Below are 22,242 nucleotides of genomic sequence, written 5' to 3'. Positions count from 1 at the left end.
CCACAAAGCCAGAAATATTTACTGCCTGACACTTTACATAAAGTTCGACAACTTCTGCCTTAGCTGAGTGGAGGAGAAGGTGATAAATTTTAATACTAGAACACACTTGGGGAGCTGATTGAATACTTTTCCATTGGTTAGTTTTCCTGTAATATGCATCATTCTCTTAAGAATCAAGTGCTGACAATAAAAATGTTAAGTAAAAAAGGTTAATTATAAACACAGAATATGATTTGTTAAAATTTACCTGTTTAGGTCTTTTTTAAAGCATACAACCACATAAAACAAAATCATACAAAAAAAAAAAAAAAAAAAGGTTTTCCCTGGTGGCGCAGTGGTTGAGAGTCCGCCTGCCGATGCAGAGGACACAGGTTTGTGCCCCGGTCCGGGAGGATCCCACATGCCGCGGAGCGGCTGGGCCCGTGAGCCATGGCCGCTGAGCCTGCGCGTCCGGAGCCTGTGCTCCGCAACGGGAGAGGCCACAACAGTGAGAGGCCCGCGTACCACCAAAAAAAAAAAAAAAAAAAAAAAAAATCTTAATAGCTGTTATCCCTGTGTTATAGAATTAGAGAAATGTAATTTTATTTGTGCTTTTACATATTTTGTATATTGTCTACAATAGTGGTGTAATTTGATAATCAAAAAAAAAGAAAAAGGTCAAATGTCAGATGTGAGGAACAAAGGGTTCAGGTAAAATTAAGTTGAGCAAGCGTTTATCAAATATATACTATATGTAGGCCAGGTAAGTGCTAAGCACCAAACAGAATTATGTTTTGGTTAACTGGGCATTTTTATACAGTTTAGATAAAAGGCAAAAAAAAACAAAAACAAAAAAAGGAAAGCCATCAGCTAGATAATGTCCAAATCGTGCTAAGCAGTAAATGAACATGTAGCTGCTTTGCATGGTTTGCATGGCAAGTCATGGTCCCATTCCCATACTTCCCCACTGCAACAAATACAGGTTGAGAGGGACAAAGATGCAAGAACACAGGCCAACAGAGATCTGCTTAAAAAATTCGTAGCTTTTAAACTAAGACATGATTTTGGATAGGTCATCAGTTTAATAGATTCAAATGAATTACCATTAAAATCCTTTTCGGACTCTGTCACCTAATAGGTGAACCATCTTGAGCAAGTTACTTCTCTATCTCTCAGTTGCTGCATCTGTAAAATGGGAATAATAATACCACCACCTACGTCATAGATTGTTATAAGAATTAAGTGAGTTAACACGTGTAAAAGTGATTAGAACTCTTGGAAAACAGTAAACATTCAAACAGCAGCTATTCTTTGACACAATAGAGCAATACACAAAGAATGGTAGTAAAACATTCCATATTTCCTTACCATCCACTTTTTGAACCACACAGCCTTGGTATCAACCAATGCAAGAAGGTATATCGGATCCAAAATCTTTTGCGAGACAAGATGGCTTTGATCATGTGTAACTGATAATAAAGACAAAGTACTCTCCACAATTTCTTCCATATACCTTAAAGTTGGGACAGAAGTGATTTTTAGAAAAAAAAACAAATGCTATATATATGTAATAGTGACATATATTTATGGAATGATAAATAGGTAATCTTTAGAAACATCATTTTTTAATATTTCAGTAAATGGCAGGGGTGAAATTCACCCCGTTTTCTCTGCTCTAAAAACCTATGTTCTACTTCAACACTGGCTGTCCAAATTTAACTTTTTTCCTTTTTAGACCCACAGTTACTCTTACAACCTTATTAAAAAATCTTAGAACTAAAAAGGGTAAAGTTTAAAGAACATTCAAGGAACTTGACCAAAGTGGCAAAGACCAGTAATGAAAGAACCTGAAGCTACAACAGCCTCTTACCTTGTTGTGATAATTAAATGGTATAAAATGGTACTTGCATAGAGCCATTCACATAGCTAAGTAAAAAACATGAAAAGCTAAAAAATAAACTAGTAAGCCTTTCCCAACCACATAAATCAGTTAAGACTATCTCTACTCTCTCTGAAATGTATGTGGACAGTAACACTCCTAATTTTATACTGGCATAAACTAGGGGGCTTACTTTTCTGGGTGTCGAATCCAGAAAGATGGAGCCTCTTTCTGATATTCATTTAGAAGACGAACCTATAAAACAGTGCATGACCGTTCTCAAGATGTTAGAATTCTTAAATATAGAATTAAACAGAAATAAAAGCATAGCATAGAAAATGAATACCTTTTTAAGTAAATGGATCACATTAGGATTAGTTATATCTATGCCAGTTGAAAGAGTAGGAATATGATTTTCTCTAGAAAGAAAGTGTAACTCCAAATATTTAGCTAAAAAGAAAATATAAAAATAAGGTTATTATGCCATTCATTTACAGTGCTTTCTGAAACAGTTATTTCCTATCCATTTTCTTAAGTACAAACTTTTAAGTTTAAAAAATGATATAATAAACATACCTAAGCTTTTATAAATTTCCTTGGTCATATGTAATGGTGAAAGTGTAAACGTCTGTGCATAGAATTTTAAAATCCGATCCTATGGAAATGAAACAAGATTTGTATCCAAGATTCTTTCATCACCTATTTTTGTAAGAATCATTTTCTACATAGTAAAAAACTTAATAAACACAAGACCATTCAAAAATTTCAGTAGAAATGTAACTAAAACGGCACATTCTTGTGTTGGTTGGCAAAAAGTAAAGTCAACCAAAACTAAGAGTCAATCTAATACAGCAGTATATTGTTGTAAAATCTGGTAATAGCAGATACAGACATTGGGAGATGGGGTGAAGAAAGGAAACAATATAATTTGTTACAATATAATGTTACAATTTGACACAATGTAAAGGAGTCAAAGAAACAGTAGGAGTACTAAATGTAAAACAAAACAAACAAAAAACCCCATTCCTTTCCAAATCCACTATTTGTTTTTGTTTTAATTGCTCACATAGGAAGATTAATTAGATTTTTAGGACGTCAATAATTTTGCCTATTCCCAAGAAAAATATTACATTCCAAAATTTTACATTATTAAAACGTAAAGTAGAAACTACCACAATGTAAATGAATTAAATAACAGATGTAGTCAGTACCCGACACTCGTAGGTACCTAGAAATGACAGTTTATCCTTTTAATTATACCAACTTTGATGGGATTGATCCTAACAGTGAAATTCAGTTTCCCATTAAAAAAATAAAATTCCCTCAAATGATCTACTCTGAAGAAAATAACCTTGACTATATCAAATATTAGATGAATACACTTACAAAAAATGGTTACCCAAGTGACTAAAAATATATTTCAATAACCCAAGAGCTTCGTACTGAACACAGGATATTAAATACTTTGGGAAGTTTTCATAGTTGCAGCAATTGGTAAGTATGTGTCATACTTTTCGAACACTATAGGCTTCACTCAGTTACATGTAAGAGTCCTTTAGAGCAGCATTCCCCAACCTTTTTGGCACCAGGGACCAGTTTTGTGGAACACAATTTTTCCACAGACAGGAGGGCGGGGATGCTTAAGGCCATAATGCGAGCCACGGGGAGTAGCCGCTCACCTCCTGCTGTGCGGCCCAGTTCCTGGGGGTTGGGGACCCCTGCTTTAGAGTGGAAAATGAAGAAACAGGATCAAACTCAAGAATTTGGGTAAAGCATAAGTTCTAGATGAAAAGAACACCATGCCTTGTTTTCTATTCAAGTTGATTGGTTTTATTACCATTTCCCCTCTATGACAACAGTTTTCCAATTTTATTGCCTTAAGCATCGACATTGACTCTTCGACATGACTCTTGCTGAACATAATGGTCAAATCAGGCCACTTACATTGACCCAGTAGGATCTTTACCATGTTTATAAAAGGAATAAGGGAAACCTATTAGACCACTGTTCTGTCTTTAAGAGGGAAATTTACAATTTCCTGTTAGAATGCCTTGAAATGTTAAAAGGTAACCCTGAAACATCTTTCCCCTTTGAAGTTCCTGAATCCTTGAGTTTTTAGAGATGTCTGCATCACCCTCTGGGGTTAGCATGGTTGAACTGCATCCAGGTATTGGGTAAACACCATTTCCCCCCTTATAAAAATAACAAACCACTTGTTTCTAAACCACTTCTGTCTACCAGTATAATTATATTTTCATTGATGGAAGAGTAATTTTAAGTAGTAAAAAGGTACTGAGTTTTATTTTTATTTGTATTAACTGTTTACTGTCTGTCTCCTCTTCTAGAAGTTCTATAAAGGCAAAGCCTTCTGTCTTGCTCAGTGTTCCCAGCATCTGAACTAGAATGATGTACACTGTAGGTATTCAGTGCATATTTGTTGAAGAGCTGGAAAAAATTTTTTTTACTAATACCTTAAAAAATTCTATATAAAAAACCCTTATCAATTTTAAAGCCAATGTTTTTCTTCACTGACACATCATTTATGAAGAAAAAGACACTTAAAAAAAACCTAGTTTGGGGGACTTCCCTGGTGGTGCAGTGGTTAAGACTCTGTGCTCCCAATGCAGGGGGCCCAGGTTCGATCCCTGGTCTGCGAACTAAGTTCCCACATACCACATTTAAGCCTGCGCGCAGCAACAAGAGAAGCCCATGCGCCACAACAAAGACCCAGTGCGGCCAAAATAAATACATATGTACATACATAAAAAACCTAGTTTGTAGTTAAATGTGATGCTGGAATACAGTCAGAATTTCTTTTTAATCCCATATAATTACTGCACTTTTTAATATAATCTTTTCAACATACTGTTTCTGAGAAGTCATATGTGAATCATTTTTTTTTAATATAAAATAACTAACTTTACAGTTTTTGGAATTTTCTATATTAGTTTTATAATTCATCTCAATTATCTTCTGAAGTGTTAGCTTTACAGTTTTCTAACTTTTCTTTTTAAGCAGTTAAGCAATCTCTAACACTTAACTGCATAGGGAAAATGCTTATTAATCCTTTAGAATAATTGCAATCATTGTAAGTTCAAGTCTTCATATATCATGAATTCTTTCAAAAATACACTCTTTTAAAATATTTTTCTTAATTCAAAAACATTGACACAGATACTTGGATAACCCTATACAAGATAAAACAAAATGCATAAGCTAACATAGTCTATTATTTGGCAATGAAGTATGACACTGACCAACCATACTTTGAATCTAATCATGACAGAGTAAGTTAATTCCTTTAAAAAAAAAATCTTGACAATTCAAAAGCTGGAGCTGAAATTATATTTGCGTTACTATTAAATATTTGAGCTACTATTAAAGAAAACTATATTCCATTTGCTTCTAGAATAGTAGGAAAAAAAACAGGAATTCTTAACACTTCTGTAAGCATTTCCTTACACTAAATACAGGATCAGGATCTGAAAGATACACTGTCAGTTTCTCACAGAGAGTGGTCCAATTTTCACAGTTCAGTACATCAGATGGAGGAGCTGAACGTAACGTTTGCAAGGCTTCATATCTCACCTATAATTTTTTAAAAGAATTTTTATTAATACTCAGCCACCAAAATAATAGCAATTCTCCAAATATTTAACAAACATTGAAAGGCAAAGTCTGGATAACTGCTTTAAAGAGCCAGTTGAAAATCAGAGGCCCTTTTATAAAACAATTCTTGATAATTCATTTTTTAAACTGTTAATCAGAGAAACTAAATAGTGTTTTAATTTTTGCTTTACATAAAATAACCTAACTATATTAGGAGATTCTAGGTCACATGTCTAAGGGGAAGAGGAGAAGGGATAGTAGCCAAATCTGAATCACAAGAATAGGTATTCCAGTGTCTCCTCCAAAGACTTTCCTCACTTGAACAGACCCCCATAGGTGGTCCTACAGTTTGAGGACTCTAATTCTAAAACAATGCCCAGTTATGTCCCTGGTTAAGCATTCCCATTCTAGGATATATGAACAATTCTCACAAAACAATTAATTTGAACTTGTTTCTGCCGCTACACCATATTTTCTGACCTTCTAACCACTGAAATGGGGGAAAAAAGTGATTCAGCAATGTGATGCAAAATTGAATTTCTGAATTTTCACAGAAATCTTATTAATCATTCTTCTCAAAATTCAATCAGAATTCACTCAAGACAGTATGACCCAAGGGACAGCAGTGGCAAATAGCTCTACTCCAATCGTAAGTGGAGTAAAGCTTCTCCCCCACTCACTCTCCAACTAGTGAGTAATAACACACTGATTCCAACCTGCTCCTCAAAATTTGGTTGTTCCTCAGCTGAAATAACTGAAACCTAGTGAGGGGGAAGAAAAAAATGAAGAGTCAAAGAGCTAAAACCTTACGACACCAAGCACTCTGAATGTGTCAAGGTGTCAGTTTTCAGGGTGTCAAGTTTTAGGTGAAAAATAGAATACACATGTGTTTAAAAATGTCTATATGTTCATATGAAAAACTCTTAAATACAATCTTATTTGGGATAGGGATTAGGGGGACTATGAAGAGAGTTTAAAAACATTAAGTAAATTTCTCCTTTTCAGTTAATTTTTAGGACAAAACTCCATTAACAATTTACTATTTGCAGAAGTAGAACAAAGGTCTCTGAACAAGTATAGATTTCCAAATAATCCACTTAAACTGAAGACAATAATATTGTTATCATATAAAGTCAGGTCCCATCGCCAATCTGTTGAAACATTTACTAAAACCTAGAAAATAAATCAGATTGTGAAATGCTGAGAGGAAAAAAAAAAAAATCAGTGGGAGTAAATCATAGCTATTCACTTAATTTAAAATGAAAAGTTGAAGAAAAACAATGTATTTCAAAAACGAGACCAAATGGCAAGATATAACAGACATCTGAGGTACTTCAAAAATCCCATCATTTTCTATTTCAAGTGAAACCGACTGACTTTCAAATGAAATAAAACTTCATAAACAGTAATTTATACAATTATTACAATATAAAGAGGCTCAATTCAATAAAATTGCTTTTTAAAAATATTTTCTAATAAATGAACCCCTGTCAAAGTTGCTCACGTTTTCCAGAAGTAGAAAGAGCATTAAATGAAGATTTTTTTTCTTCAAAGAAATCACTAAAATATCACATACAAAGCAACAGTGAAGGAACAGTTTGGGAGAAACTGCTCATAAATTCATCCCTTGAAAATTGAAACTAGAAATAAAAATTTCCTCTTACAAACTGTGAGAACTCTCTAAGGAGAGCCTCTCTTATTCCGTGACTTTTCATTTCAAGACTAGAAAGTCTAGCAAGGATATCAGTCTAGAACTGCCAGGATATTAAAGGACTATCTTCAAGAGAAATAATTCAGCTGCTACTAATTATAATCTATTTTATACATATATAAATATCTGAACTTGACAGTTATCCTTTAAACTTACCTCTTTAGGTTGCACAGGATCCAACTGGTCTAAAATTAACTGTAATTTTCCTTGACAAAATTTATAACTCTGTAATACAATTAACAGAACATTAATTCCTTCATTCATTTAGTAACTTTTAGAAGTATTGTTATAAATGATTTTTCATATAACTCCAAGCACAAAACAAATTCTGAAACAAGAGAAGGGGATGATCTATTTTGATTTAGCGGCAAACTTAGAATTTTTGTATCCCAAGGCATTTAAATGAGAATTTAATGTCCCAGTAGGACAGTGTACTTACATGTATATGAGGTTATCATTTGCTGAGCAATTGCAACATGTAGAACATTATAAGACTCAAAAGATATAAAGCTAAAAATGTTTTGTACCCAGGAATCTGAGATGTATGAAACAAAGGTAAAACAACATAAACAAATAAGAAGGCACTGATGGTACCCTAAGCATAGCTATGATGCTGCGTGAACTTTTCTGTTCCTTTTCTTCCCTGTGCTTCTCCTTAAACTTTCTCCACGTCTCCTCTTAGGTGAAGAATTCCTAAAGTAAAAACTTCCATCTAGAAAAAAGTTTAGAGTAGACCATAAGCTGTTTTAGAAAAGAAATCCTTTTCTTGCCAAAGCAATTTAAATACCTTAAATAACCACCTAAAAATAAAAGCTGCCATTATTATGTAACAAGCCTCGTACTACCTCAATTAACAATGACTCTGAAGTATGAGAAATATGAAAACCAAGTCACCCAGCAATCAGAACTCAGATTCCCATCTTCATTAGAGACCCTCTTCTCTTCACTGTCTATACTCTCTCGAGGTGTTCTCATCTAGTTCTTAAATACATCACAATGACTCAAATTTATCAGTCACTTCATCTCCAAGGTAACATATAATTATCCTTTCAACACTTCCCCTGGATGTTTAATAAGCACCTCAAACTTAACATATCCAAAATAAAGTTCTGGATTTTTTTATTCCAAACATGCTCCTTCCTCAAACTTCCCCATCCTGGTAAATAGTTCTACTATCCATCCATATTTTGTCTTAAGTCAAAAATAGGAGTCAGTCTTGACTCCTGGCTTCCTCTCATTTCCTACATCCAATGCCATGACAACTCCCAAGTTTCACATATCATAACTCTAACTACCCATTGCCACTTCACTGTTAAAACCTTAGTTGACACCATCAACTCTAGACTATTTAAATTCTTCCTAACTGGTCTCCCTGCTTCTGCTCTTAATCTCATCCTACTCTACCCCATCATCCATTCTCTAGCAATAGACAAAGCTTCTCAAAATTATAGATCAAGTATCTTTATCTCCCTTGCTTCAACCCCACAAAAAGACTTCCCGCTTTACTTAGAATAAAATATAAAAGTTTGACTTACACGACCTGGCCCCTGCCTGTCTAACTTTCTCTCATACCACTCTGCCCTCTGCCATGTAGGTTTCAGTCATGCTGGCCTTTTTTCCCCCCATCCCTGGAAGATGCCATGCCCACTCTAGCCTAAGAATCTTTGCCATTGCCATTCCTGCTGCCTGGCAATGCTATTCTTCTAGAGCTTTGCATGGCTGCCTTCCTATCACTTAGAATTTGGTCTTTTTCACTATAGTATCCTCAATACCTGAAACAGTGCTGGATACAGAGTCGACACTCAATATACACTTGTTAAACTCGAGAATGACTCCATAGCCAGTCTTCCTACCATATTACATTGTCTCTAACAATACAGGGTACACATTGCCACTTGATAACAAACCCAAAACAGCCTGATATTTCAGATCCTTCAGATCCTTTTTAAATTTTCTTAAAAAGCCTTAAAAATGTCCTCAGTTTCACTCCTTTCTAAAGGTATATAGTTCACTGAGCATATACCCAGAGAAAACCATAATTCAAAAAGACACACGCACCCCAGTGTTCACTGCAGCATTATTTACAATAGCCAGGTCATGGAAGCAACCTAAATGCCCATCGACAGACGAACAGATAAAGAAGATGTGGTACATTTATACAATGGAATATTAGCATAAAAAGGAACGAAACTGGGTCATTTGTAGAGATGTGGATGGACCTAGAGACTGTCATACAGAGTGAAGTAAGTCAGAAAGAGAAAAACAAATATCGTATATTAACGCATAAATGTGGAATCTAGAAAAATGGTATAGATGAACCAGTTTGCAAGGCAGAAATAGAGACACAGATGTAGAGAACAAACATGGACACCAAAGTGGGAAAGTGGGCTGGGGGTGAGGAGGTGGTGGGTGGTGGTGGGATGAATTGAGAGACTGGGACTGACATACATACACTAACATGTATAAAATGGAACCTGCTGTATAAATAAATAAATAATAAATAAATAATAAATAAATAATAAATTAATTAATTAAAAAATAAAGTATATAGTTCAACTGCTGAAGTCTATATACTACTTTTTAAAATTAGAAGTACTGTATATTAAATAATAGAGCTTTAATTTTGAGTTTTCATTATACAACAATTAAAATACTAAAATGTATGAGTGGTAACTACTAAATAAAATGTAAGTGTATATAAGTGCAGCTTGTCTTGTCTAATGGGAAAAAAGTATAGACAACACAGGATACCTTACATAGTATATATATATACACACACATATATAAACATTAAGATATATGTTGTGTGTATATATATAAGTATATATGTCCATGTGTATATAGTATGTATATAAGTATATAAAGTACATATACACACTCATTCTACTGCTAATTACACGAGCTCTTTTCTTTAGCCTGGCCCTTTTGCCTCTTGTAAAATTGATTTCTTCTAGTCCTCCCATTTCCACTATCATGACTTTTATCAGATTATCATCTATGTCTAAAATGTCCTGCCATCCAACTCATTAGCAAATAAGAATACCAAGGACATGAATTTTAATCAGAAGATTAAGCCAGGTTTTAAAATTCTAACTAGCTATGTGACCCTGGAATCTTTAACCCTATCCTCAGTTTTCACATCCACTTCCTAGCATCACCGTAAGAATTAAAAGGGAAAAAAATGTGAAGTCTTTTTGCTTTATCATTATTAAATTTTAAAATGTGAAGTAAATCTCAAATTTACTTCAATCAGGAAATTTTCTATCTGAAAGTAGAAAACTGAGTCCCCCCTACCTACTGCCTATTCAAGATCTATAAATATAATTCACTGATTTCAGATTTCCATTCAGCTTCTTTTCTAAAAGAGAAGTCACGTTCTACAACAGCCCTGGTAAATGAGGAGTCAGATACTGTTTGAACATTCGCAACTACAGGAGTTCGTATTTGGTGAAACAACCAATATTATGTCAAGTAGCAGTCAAAAAAGATAATACTTAGATCTTAAAATTCATTTGCTTAAATGCTGCCCCTAACAAAGACTTTTTTTTAATCTCTTTATGATCAATACCTCAGGCAAGCAACCCTTACTTTGAAAATCTCTTTGCTTTTTACTTCACAAAAATGATCGCAACTAATCAGCATGATGATCCCTCAACTTCCCTCCTCTTACTCTCAACATTATTCTGTGGTGAACAGTTAACCACCAAACCCAAAGATCTTTTCTTAGTCCTCATCTTATTTGACTTCCCTCTAGCCTTCATCCCCCCTTAACCTCCTACCCAGTGCGATATGGTTTGGTACCCTTTCATTCTTCCATTTCTGTCTGCCCTCTGAAATGTGTTTCCTAAGGTCTTGCTTACTTAGGTGGCTTAAGTAGCAACATCTCTGCACAGATGACTCACGTTGTTATCCCCAACATTTCTACCAAATGAATCCTGCATGTTCAACTACCTGCTACACCACTGGGATACCTTACTGGTGTCTCAAATTCAATAAGTATACCCAACAACAACCAAAAAAAAGAATAAAAGAAGAAACCACCACATTCTTCTACACATCTAATTCCTCCCTAATTCCAGACTTGGTTCATAACATCATAGTCTCCCAGCCACTTTGGCTTAAAAAACCATAACTAGACCTTTAACTTCTACTTCCACTTTGCACTACTCCCTCCAAAACATCTCAAAAATTGAGCTTAATGATCTTACTTCTGCAATAATTTCACATCAGTCTCTATTCCTACAAAGCCTCCTCAGTTCAGGTCCTCATTACTTTTTACTTAACTACCATGATAGCTTTCTAACTTATCTCCCTACATCCACTTTCTACCCCTCCCATGCCCTTCTGTATACAACTGTTAGGTAAGTCTGACACACATTTTCCTGTTAAGAAACCTAAAATGATTTCTCTCAAATTACAAAACAATTTTGCTTTTGAATGCATTTATTCCTCAAATATTTATTCAGCATCTACTATGTGTCAGACACCTACTATGTTACCAGGCACTGTGATTTTATAGCTAGAAACAATAAATAATGATTAAGATATAATCCTTATCCTTACTCCATAAACTGCCCTTAATCTAACCTTCCAATCTACTCCCTACAAACTCTGTCCTAACCCTTCACATAAACTACTCAGAGCTTCCCAGATATGTCACATTCTTTGTTGATGCAGAAATTTTGAACTTTCCCTTGTCTAAAATACTTTCCTCTATAGCTCTTGCATATTCTTGGTTACAAGGACTCGTCTTTGGATTCCCATGACACATCACTTCTACTTGCAACTTGGTTATTTATGTACATATCCTCTCTATTCTCAAGTAAGCTCTTTGAAAAAATAATGTATATCTGATTAATCTTTGCAATTTTATAGTGCCTGGCACAAGATATTGTACACAGCATATACCCAATACATATTTGTTGGTTGACTATGTATCCAAAGAGTTGAAGTCCCTTAATTCTACCATGTTTGCCTTTCCTCTCAGGTAATAATGCATATTAGAAAAGCATAGCCTTTAGTAGTTATCTGATTGGAGTAGCCTCATTAATATGCTTACTATCCTATAAGATTCCTTTGTCTTCTTAAACATAGTAAAAATTACTCTTAAAAGGTTACTTAAGCAATGAAATACATACTACACTAGAAATGAGAATAAGTCTAATACCTACCTTAAAGGTTACCCATATAGTTTTTTTAACATTTCTGTGTGATATTGTGTATCATTGGATGGACAAATTTCCATTGCAACTAACTATAATAATTTATTGATATTTAACTGGAACATGTAGATAACGTGTTCCATTGACTACAACAGAGTTGTTAGAAATATTTAGAACAGTTGAAAATGTTAGATTAAAAATTCCTGAGGGGGGCTTCCCTGGCGGCACAGTGGTTGAGAGTCTACCTGCCGATGCAGGGGACGGGGGCTCATGCCCAGGTCCAGGAAGATCCCACATGCCACGGAGCGGCTGGGCCCGTGAGCCATGGCCGCTGAGCCTGCGCATCCAGAGCCTGTGCTCCGCAACTGGAGGCCACGGCAGTGAGAGGCCCGCGTACCACAAAAAAAAAAAAAAAAAAAAAAAAAAAAAAATCCTGAGGGGAGCAGTGTCTGCCAACTTGATTGGTAAAGCAACACAAAAGAGACCTGTTGGTGATATTAATATAGGTAGATAATTCCAAAAGGAAAACATTTTTAGACATATTTACGTGTGTGAAAGTATAAATCAAGCAAATAATTTCTGAGCAAATGCTACAGGGAAAAGAGCAAGAAGTAGAATAGACTGATAATCTAAGATGGATTTTGGTCCTACTGTATGATCATAAGGATCCTAATTAAAGGTCTTCAGATGCTAAAATAAGATCTGTATACATTTGCCAAATTCAGTATACCTAAAGATAGTGAACATAAGATACATTCTGTAACTTGTTGTTTTAAAGATATATTCACTTTATTACAACATATATTGAAGAATATTCACATTAGTCAATAACTACACTTTAAGTTCAAAAATCATACCACCCTCAAATTACTCTAGAAATCTCTATTTTAAATATTTGGTTTGTAAACTACATAAACCATTGAAATACAATTAGTCAAAGAAAGACAACTATTACTGTTGTTCAAACAAAGAGCTATGGGAAATAAAATATATAAATATTAAACATAATGATTCTTTAGGCTTTAGTATGTTAATTGTACAATGATTTCTTTCCTGTTCTTACAAAAGAAAAAGAACCACCACCCAGTGATGATGACAATGATAACAGCATTTATATAAGAGCTTAATATGAGCCAAGTACTGTTCAAAATGCTTTACATACATTAAATCTGCAAGGCAACATTATAGGAGTAAATACAATTGCTATCTCCTCTATAACAGTTAAGAAAATTGAGGCACTGAAAGAGGTTAAGAAGACAAAGCCCACAGCTCATCAATGGCACCGCCAGAGTTTGACTTGTTTCCAAGATTTGGAATGAATTAGCTTCATGTAGAATAGTTTTTTAAAATTGTAGTGCATCTAAAACTTCTTAAAATTATGAGCCCACCCTTCATTAAGCATTAAATACAGAACAAAGTTAATAATTCAAAACAAAAATAAGGTTTTAAAAATATTATCAAATGATAAAGTTAATTTCCTAGATGTTTAAATAATGTTTTAACAAAAAAAAAACTTCTGCACTTTTCTTTAAAAGTGCTACCATTGAGAAATTAAAAATCTATTAATATTTAAAAGTATAAAGAAACTTAGTTATTCATAAAGATATTAGCATTGTTAATCAGAGAAATTAGTTTTTCTGGTGTCAAATTGTCTCAAGACGTTACTATTAAACAAGCAAGCAAAGAAAGCTCATACCTGCACCTACCCAGTTCTTCTCCCAAACAAGCCCCCTGCCTCAAGCTTAACTCTAGGCAGCTGCATTATCAATACTACCGTGTTTTTTTCCTACTCTCAGCTGCCTTTCCCTTCTCCATTTTTAGGATTTTAGGTTCCTATCTTTTTCTGTTCATAAGACAAATAATAAAAGTCTTATCAATTAAGGGTAGCTCGAGATGGAGGAACTTCTGAATAGTAGTTTGGGCTGTGGCTATTCTACTGTTCTGGCCGATACTGCTGAACAAGAAATGAGAAACTTGTAATTCCTCAGCAGTAGTATGACATCCTCAAAAGCAGAATTCCTCACCAAAAAGAGCATTGTAAAAACTTTAAAGATTTTAGGAGAGGCCAGAAAAGGGGTTGAACTCAAGATATTCTAAGATTTGAGAAGTTGGGGTAAAACATAAATTAGAGTGGTTGATAGCACAGCACATACCCAGAGACAGGGGAAAGGCCTCAAACCCAATAAAAGGAAAAAGCTACTCAAGAAAAGTCTTACTGGAAGAATTCAAAACCTAGCAACAAGATGGAATTCAAATTGTTCCCAGGAGGCAGTTCAAACACAAAGCTTCTTTTCCAGGAAGTAAAAAACCAAAAAGATCCTGGCCTTCAGGTGAACAAGTAGCAACAAATGGCAAGATATTAGTTTCCTCACTGCTACTGTAACAAGTTACCATAAACTTAGTGACTTAAAAAAACATAAAGTTATTATCTTACAGTTCTAGAGGTCAGAATATATTGGCAGAGCTGTGTTCCTTCTGGCTCCTGGGGAGAATCTATATCCTTGACTTTTCCAGCTTCTAGGGACTGCCTGCATTCCTCGGCTCATGGGCCACCTTCTATCTTCAAATCCAACGATCACATCACTCTGACGTCTACTCCAGCCTGAGCAGCACCTTCTCCGCCTCTGACCCTCCTGAGTCTCTCTTATAAGGACGCTTGTGATTACATTCGGCTCACCTGGATAATCCAGAATAATCTCCCCACCTGAAGATCCTTAATTTAATCACATTAACAAAGTCCCTTGGGCCATGTATGGTAACAGGTTCATAGGTTCTGGATATTAAGACATGGATGTCTTTGAAAAGGCTGTTATTCTGCCTGCCATAGGTACCAAAGGATGGGCTTCAGGGGGAGGTTACCATGAAAGTAAAGAAACAGTAAATTCCTTAAATAGGTTCACATCATGAAAGAACAGCTGGTGACTTTTATCCTAAACTCACCTTCTCCATACAAAGGGTACATCTTGGGGTTCCCTTAGAACGTAAAAAAATATCGATAGTTTGCACACTACAAAAAAGCATAATGTAATGCCTGTGCCATGTTACAACTGAATACTGTCGGGGAAGAGAAAGAAAAGCTGCAAGAGGAAAGGATATTAATTTTGAAAGCTTAATGTATATTAGAGGTAATCCTCTAATCTTCCAGCAGTAGAAAATGACCCATAGAAGCTCAGTTAGAAACCATACAGGACTAGAGCTGGGAAATTTTCTATTTGAGTATGTCTCTCAATGGTATCCATTTCAGCATATCCTTCAAGAAATAGCAACAATGATAAAAGCTAACACGTACAGAGCAGCAGCAATTATTAACTCAGTTAATCTTCTCAACAGCAGGATGAGGTAAGTGGTATTATCATTCCCATTTTAAAATGAAAAACACTATGGCACGGAAGTTAAGACACTTGTCTAAGGTCACACAGCTAGTAAGTGGTAGAACAAAGCTTTGAACCCAAGAAGTCTCCAGGTAGTGCAGCACAGAACAAAGAGAACAGACTACCAAGGGGAAGAGACCAGGCTTAAATTCACAGTGGAATCCTAAGTAGCAACACAAGTTTTACCTATTATTACAAGCCTCACTTTTTTCTGTAAAGTAGGCTGGTAACACCTATAGTGAATACAAAGCCAAGCAAAGGGACCAATACATGGCAGCAATCTCAATAACAGATAGCTAATATTATTATTTTTATCTTTCTAGCATTATTTTGCAGACTTTTTCCAGGTTTAATCACAGTGCCAAATGCTTTTAGTGAATGCTCTGCTCACAACTATAGTAAAAATCAGCCAACTTTATTCTTTAATATGCTCAAACTTACACAAACAGTCTCCAAGGCAGTAATGTCCAAAGTTTTTTAATACTGGGTCAGAAATCCATATACAATCAGGATGCAATGTTTAAAATAACAATGAAATAAAGCCTATTCTATTCACAAAATACAAGTGTTCTAATATCAAAACAGCAGCATCAGAATTGTTTACTGAATACTATTCATAGAACAATTCAGTTTTTTTAAAGCCCAATGCAAGTAACATCAATTTTGAAGGCATCAATAATAACATAAATATTTAATGGAATGAATGATATATTTTCAGAGATCCTTTCAATTCTGAACCTATTAATTCAGCCTCTCTTCGGTCAGTTACATGCAAGAGAGTCTTTTTTCACTAAACAAAAGCATACCCAAACATCTTAGAGTTTGGCCACACTGAAAGAGCTTTCAGGACAGTTCTGGCATTCATCTGCTTTTTTCCAAAGGCCCAGGGATCCCACACCTTGTTGGTGGGCATAGTTCACTTTCAATTCAATTAGTCGCTTCTGACACAAAGTCATACTCATAAGGCAGGCACTTGAAAATGCAGATATACGCTGTGGACATTCCAAAGGAAGCCATATAAACTCAAAGCATGATCCTTCTCAAGAATCAAAACAAAATAAAAAAACAAGAATATCTTCTGAAAGTATGACTCCATTTCTACTAATGCTGTGAATTTCTTCAAAAATCTATGATTCTATGACTGGAAATAAGCTGGTGCTTAGCTAGCACCTCTTAACTGCCAGCTACTCAATCAATCCTATTGAGATCTGAACACTTGTACTTCTTAGAACAAATTAACAGTGCTCCACTTTTTTTCTCTTGTGGTTCGATTTCAGTGTATACATATGGTTCATCAAATTAACTAAGAAAGTATAATCTTATGATCCCTCAGGGTCCTAAAGTTGGGTTTTTCTGTGCCTTTCATTTCCAGAAAGTCCCTGATCTGAAGAAGCAGTTGAGTAAACCTACTGAATAAGCCATCTGATTGTATTAAGCTGAACTAAAATCTCTACAGCCCAGCTTCTTCCAAAGAGTACATAAACAAGAGATGATTAACAGCCAAAACATGAAGAAAATTCACAATCTTTGCCACTTCCTTCCTCACATCAGATAATTAACCTGACTTGTAAAATTTAAAACTCAGCACAATATCTCCTGCTAAATGATGCAGTGATAACTTTTACATTCTGCTTTGACTAATTCCAAAGCCATTTTTCCTTCAAAAGTGCAGTCTCAGCTGTGACTAATACACACACTTATTTCAGGTTTCACCCAAACTCCACAAATCCCTTTTTGCTATATGTTTAGGATCTACGTTATAGTTATGTCCCTATGTTAGAACTAATTAGGTGAAAATGTTTCACTAAAAGTATCAGGTAGGATTCACACGAAGGTCAAACAGATTCCATTTGGCTTGAAATTTTCTATGTGGAATTTCATGCTGCATGCATGGGCTCTACTCTATCTAGTTTCCTTTATCTTCTATTAGGACTAATCTAGACATTGGCCTTTCCCTTAGCTCTGCTGAAGCCAAAAGACAAGGATTCCAATAACCTGGAAAGATAAAATATAAAACCTCAAATCTTTTGACATAAAAAAGAAAATGTGTTAAAACTAACAATTCACAGCAACCTTCACAGAAGATAAATAAGGGAAATGTTTTACCTCCATATTTCATCTATAATGTAGTTAAAATTTGATTAATAAGGATTAATTGGGAATAAGATCTTTTAACTAAAGTTTAAGCAGATTTGTTTCAAGTGTTATTATTTTTTTAATCCAAAATCCACTAGTTTATTTCCTTACCTCATTAATAATTGTTCAGATATAATTCACTGAACATATAATTCTATAAGATATTATTTCAAGGACTAAATCTTTAATATTAGATTATGTTATTGTTTATTATTCTTCTGAATCTTAAAACTAGAAAGTAGAAAAAAGTCTAGCTAATAAAGAATGTATTGAAGGTAATGATTATTAAACACCATTTCAAGACATAAATGCAAAACTAAACAACACACCTGATTGAATGACGAATCACTATCAGAGCAATTGTCTGTGCAGTAACTATTGCTTTTCTCCTTTTGGATTTTTTTCTGTCTTTCTTGACTTTGCATTTCATCTTCTTCAAACTTGTTGATCATAGATTCCACCACTACCATCATGATGTTCTTCAGGGAATGCATCATTTCTTTGTATCTTTAATTCAAAGCAATCTTTGTAAGAGAAAGGCTATTAGCACAGATTAAAACATTCAATGAAATTAAACTACCTGATTATTTTTTTCTTGTAAAGTCCCTGTAACAAACAATTCTAAAGAGAAAAATCAGTTTTTCTGAAAGAGCAAATGGCACAACAGAATTCACACAACAGGAAAAAAAAATTAACAGGGAATCTAAAATGTGTTATTTCCCAAGTTTTTCCATCTGGTTACATGAACCAAGGCAGTAAAACTCAAAGAATCCAAGGCAAGATGTTCCAATGGCATAGATTCCAGTAATTAGCAACAAAGTCAACTATTAATATCAAACTACCAAAACCCAGCCTACTTTACACATCACTTTTATTCCTTTTTTTAATTTCTCTTTCTCTATCCTCCCTTCCTCTATTTTCTTTGCTTCCCATCTCTCCTGCCTATAATTTATATGTATAGGCATCCATCACCACAACTGAGACCTAAATAAGTATTAAGAGATCAGTGGGTCCTTTCAAACAGAGGCTAGAGAACCTGCTGTCAGAGATGTTAGGAAAAGGATTCCTGAAATTAGTAGATGTTTGAACTGGATAATTTCTAAGATCCCTTTCAGCTCTAGCGGGTCTAAAAATATAAATTTTTTTTAAACTTACAATAAATTTCTCCATTTATTAAGTGCAAACTCTCAAGCATCCATACTAACATTAGACTGAGATCCTCCAAAACCCTACAAATAGAATTTTAGAGCTAGATGGAAACAGAAATAATCTAGTCTACCCTTTATTTTACAAATGAGGACTATGAGACATGAACTATTGACATTTCTATATTTAAAACAAAAAGGCATAAAGATTTAAATAAACATAGTGAATAAAGTACTAAATTTGGAATCAGAAAACCTGGATTAGAAACCTGACTACTTTACGTACAAGCTCTGTCATTATAAATGTCTCTTTTTCCTCAACTATATATGAGATAAAAAGAATACAATCTAGGAGCACTCTTCTATTTACTAGATGGGATGCTGCCCAATTTATAAATCACTGAATAAAGCCATTTAGATCTTCAAATTTAAAAAAAAATACAATCTAGCTGGTCTAGTTCACATAGACATAGCAAGAAATAAATGAGAATATATATCTGAAAGTTCTTTGTAAATATAAAGCATGATAATATGTATGTTTATTGTTTATCATTATAATACTGGAAATACACTAGAAAATAAGCACAGAAACTTCCCTTTCTTTATATTTCCGGTTAATGTGTCATATTAACTACATAAATCTCGGAGAGGATACTTCTCTCATAGAAGTAATAAAATCATGCTGGGGGATTTGGCTAAAAATAGTGGACTGAGTTTTTAAAGTTTAAAGAAATTTTTTGGGACTTCCCTGGTGGTCCAGTAGTTAAGACTCCACGCTCCCAATGCAGGGGGCCCAGGTTCAATCCCTGGTCGGGGAACTAAGATTCCACATACCGCAAATATTGAGCTTGCATGCTCTAGAACCCATGCACCGCAACTAGAGAGCCCACGTGCCGCAACTACTGAGCCTGCGTGCTCTAGAGCCCACATGCCACAACTAAAGAAGCCCGTGCACTGCAACGAAGACCCAGCGCAGCCAAAATAAATAAATTAATTAATTTAAAAAATAAAAATAAAAACAAAATGAACTTTAAAGAAATTTTAAAATATATTTTAAATTATATATTATATATAGTTATTAAATATATGTGATTTTTATATGTAATTTAAAATACATTATATATTTAATATTATTTAACAATATATAATTTATATATTATATAAGTAAATCGAATATAATACATATAGCTATATATGTACATATTTTTAAAGTCCTAGAAATTGAGAAAACACAAAAATATTAAAAGAAGATTAGAATAGATTAAGAACGATACAGAGGGAAAACACATACAGAAAAGAACTGCTATAAAGGTATTTTAAAATATATTGTAAATTATATATTATATATAGTTATAAAGGTGAGAAACAGTCCAGGGAAAATTCAAGTTTAAAGTAAAGGGATATAAAGAGCAAGAAGGGTAACACAACACTGTTAATCAACTATAATCCAATATAAAATAAAAATTAAATTGAAAAAAAAAAAGAAGAAGCAAGAAGGAATTGAATCCTAAGACACTCATTAGACTAACTGGTGAAGTACATATAGGAACCGAGTGATGAGGCCCCAGCTTCCTCTTCTACACATTCTGAGCACCAAGAAACAGGGAAGTATAATGATGCCCCAGTAGCAATCAATAGCTATCCACCAGAGCTGCTCTCCCCTTCCACAGTAATTGGATTATAGCTGGGAATAGGAGTAAACTATACTCCCCAGACTCCGTTCCAGTTAGGTATAGCCATGTGAAGAACATAAACTCCTGTCCCCTTAAAACTTACAATATAGTGATTTAATAAAGGAATATAAAAGTAAATCTCAGGGGGAAGGGTGGGGGCAAGGGACAGTTAAGGAGTTTGGGATTGACATGTACACACTGCTATATTTAAAATGGATAACCAACAAGGACCTACTGTATATAGCACAGGGAACTATGCTCAATATTATGTAACAACCTAAATGGAAAAAGAATTTGAAAAAGAATAGATATATGTATCTATATGTAACTGAATCACTTTGCCGTACACCTGAAACTATCACAAAATTGTTAATCAACTATACTCCAGTATAAAATAAAAAATTTTAAAAAAAAAAGTAAATCTCAATGATTTACAGGATAAGAGTAAGGGTAATTAAAATCTATAGAAAATCTGTAAGTTTCATTTTAGAAATACTTCCTCCAGAAAACATAAATTTCTTGAAACCACAAACATTAATTCTTCTGCAAGAAATATCAGCAAACTAGCTAAAGGTAGATAATTAAAAAGAAAACAAAAAACAAAAAACTAGAGAGTAAGGCCCTGAATATCAAGAGTTAAATAAACTAGAACTCAGTAGCAACTGCAGATTTGAAAAAGCCAAGGATAGAATATGGACACCATTGAGAAGATTCCTTCATACTCCAAGAAGTTAAAATAAGAAAAAGCTCTAAGAGGTAGTGAAAAAAACCATACCAATTAACAATGAAAATACACTTTGCGAGTACTTCCACTTATATATATAAGAATGTATGATAGATGCTACAAATGAACTGTTTCATGTGCAAACCTCTATTTAAAAAATAAATATCAAAATGTTTAATTAGGAAAGCAATTTGAATTATTACAGTAAAAATGTTTTTAATAAATGTACTGTTGCCACATTAGCCCTAAGTAGTTTCTAAAGAATCACACACAAAAAAGAAAGAAAATAATACTCTGAACAACTTAAAATCCTTCATCCATGATTCACAAAGCAGAAGACATTCATTAAGACATTTAAAATCTTTTTGAGGTAATTATTGTTGTATTAATTTTTACACATGAATGAACTAAAACACAAGAAAATTAAATGTCTTACCCAGAGACAAAAAGTAATTTCCTAACAATCCCATGTAAAACTTTGCTTTTAGCATTCAAAAGCTTTCATTTTCTGACTAATGAAGAGTTTTAGTCCCCCTTTTAGAATAAGCTTAATGATATTGTCAGAAATAGACTACTAGTAATTATAATACAGTAGTCCCTCCTTATCTGTGGTTTTGCTTTCCACAGTTTCATTCACCCACAGTCAACCATGCTGAAAATATTAAATGGAAAATTCCAGAAATAAACAATTCATAAGTTTTAAATTGTCTGCTGTTCTGAGTAGGTGATGAAATCTCAAGCCATCCAGCTGCCCAGCATGTGAATCATCCCTCTATTCAGTCCTGCCTGTTAGTCACTTAGCAGCCATCTGGCTTCTCAGATCTACTGGTCAAGGTATCCCAGTGTTTTTGGT

At 34.2% G+C, this 22,242-nt stretch overlaps 1 protein-coding gene across 1 annotated transcript in view; it reads right to left on the bottom strand.

Moving 5' to 3' along the window:
* The window catches only part of TBC1D32 (TBC1 domain family member 32), a 229,217-nt gene that overhangs the window by 193,661 nt on the left and 13,314 nt on the right, over positions 1–22,242 (bottom strand). Inside the window, exons 4-10 of the mRNA XM_007116575.3 lie at positions 18,177–18,354; positions 7,335–7,403; positions 5,321–5,446; positions 2,435–2,513; positions 2,205–2,308; positions 2,052–2,113; positions 1,348–1,492 (exon numbers count right to left, since the gene is read on the bottom strand). Coding sequence (XP_007116637.2) covers positions 1,348–1,492; positions 2,052–2,113; positions 2,205–2,308; positions 2,435–2,513; positions 5,321–5,446; positions 7,335–7,403; positions 18,177–18,354 — 763 coding nt within the window. The remainder of the gene's footprint in view (positions 1–1,347; positions 1,493–2,051; positions 2,114–2,204; positions 2,309–2,434; positions 2,514–5,320; positions 5,447–7,334; positions 7,404–18,176; positions 18,355–22,242) is intronic.

The sequence above is a fragment of the Physeter macrocephalus genome, chromosome 10 (genome assembly GCF_002837175.3).
Source record: "Physeter macrocephalus isolate SW-GA chromosome 10, ASM283717v5, whole genome shotgun sequence".
Lineage (NCBI taxonomy): Eukaryota > Metazoa > Chordata > Mammalia > Artiodactyla > Physeteridae > Physeter > Physeter macrocephalus.
This window is presented reverse-complemented; position numbering and strand designations above follow the sequence as displayed.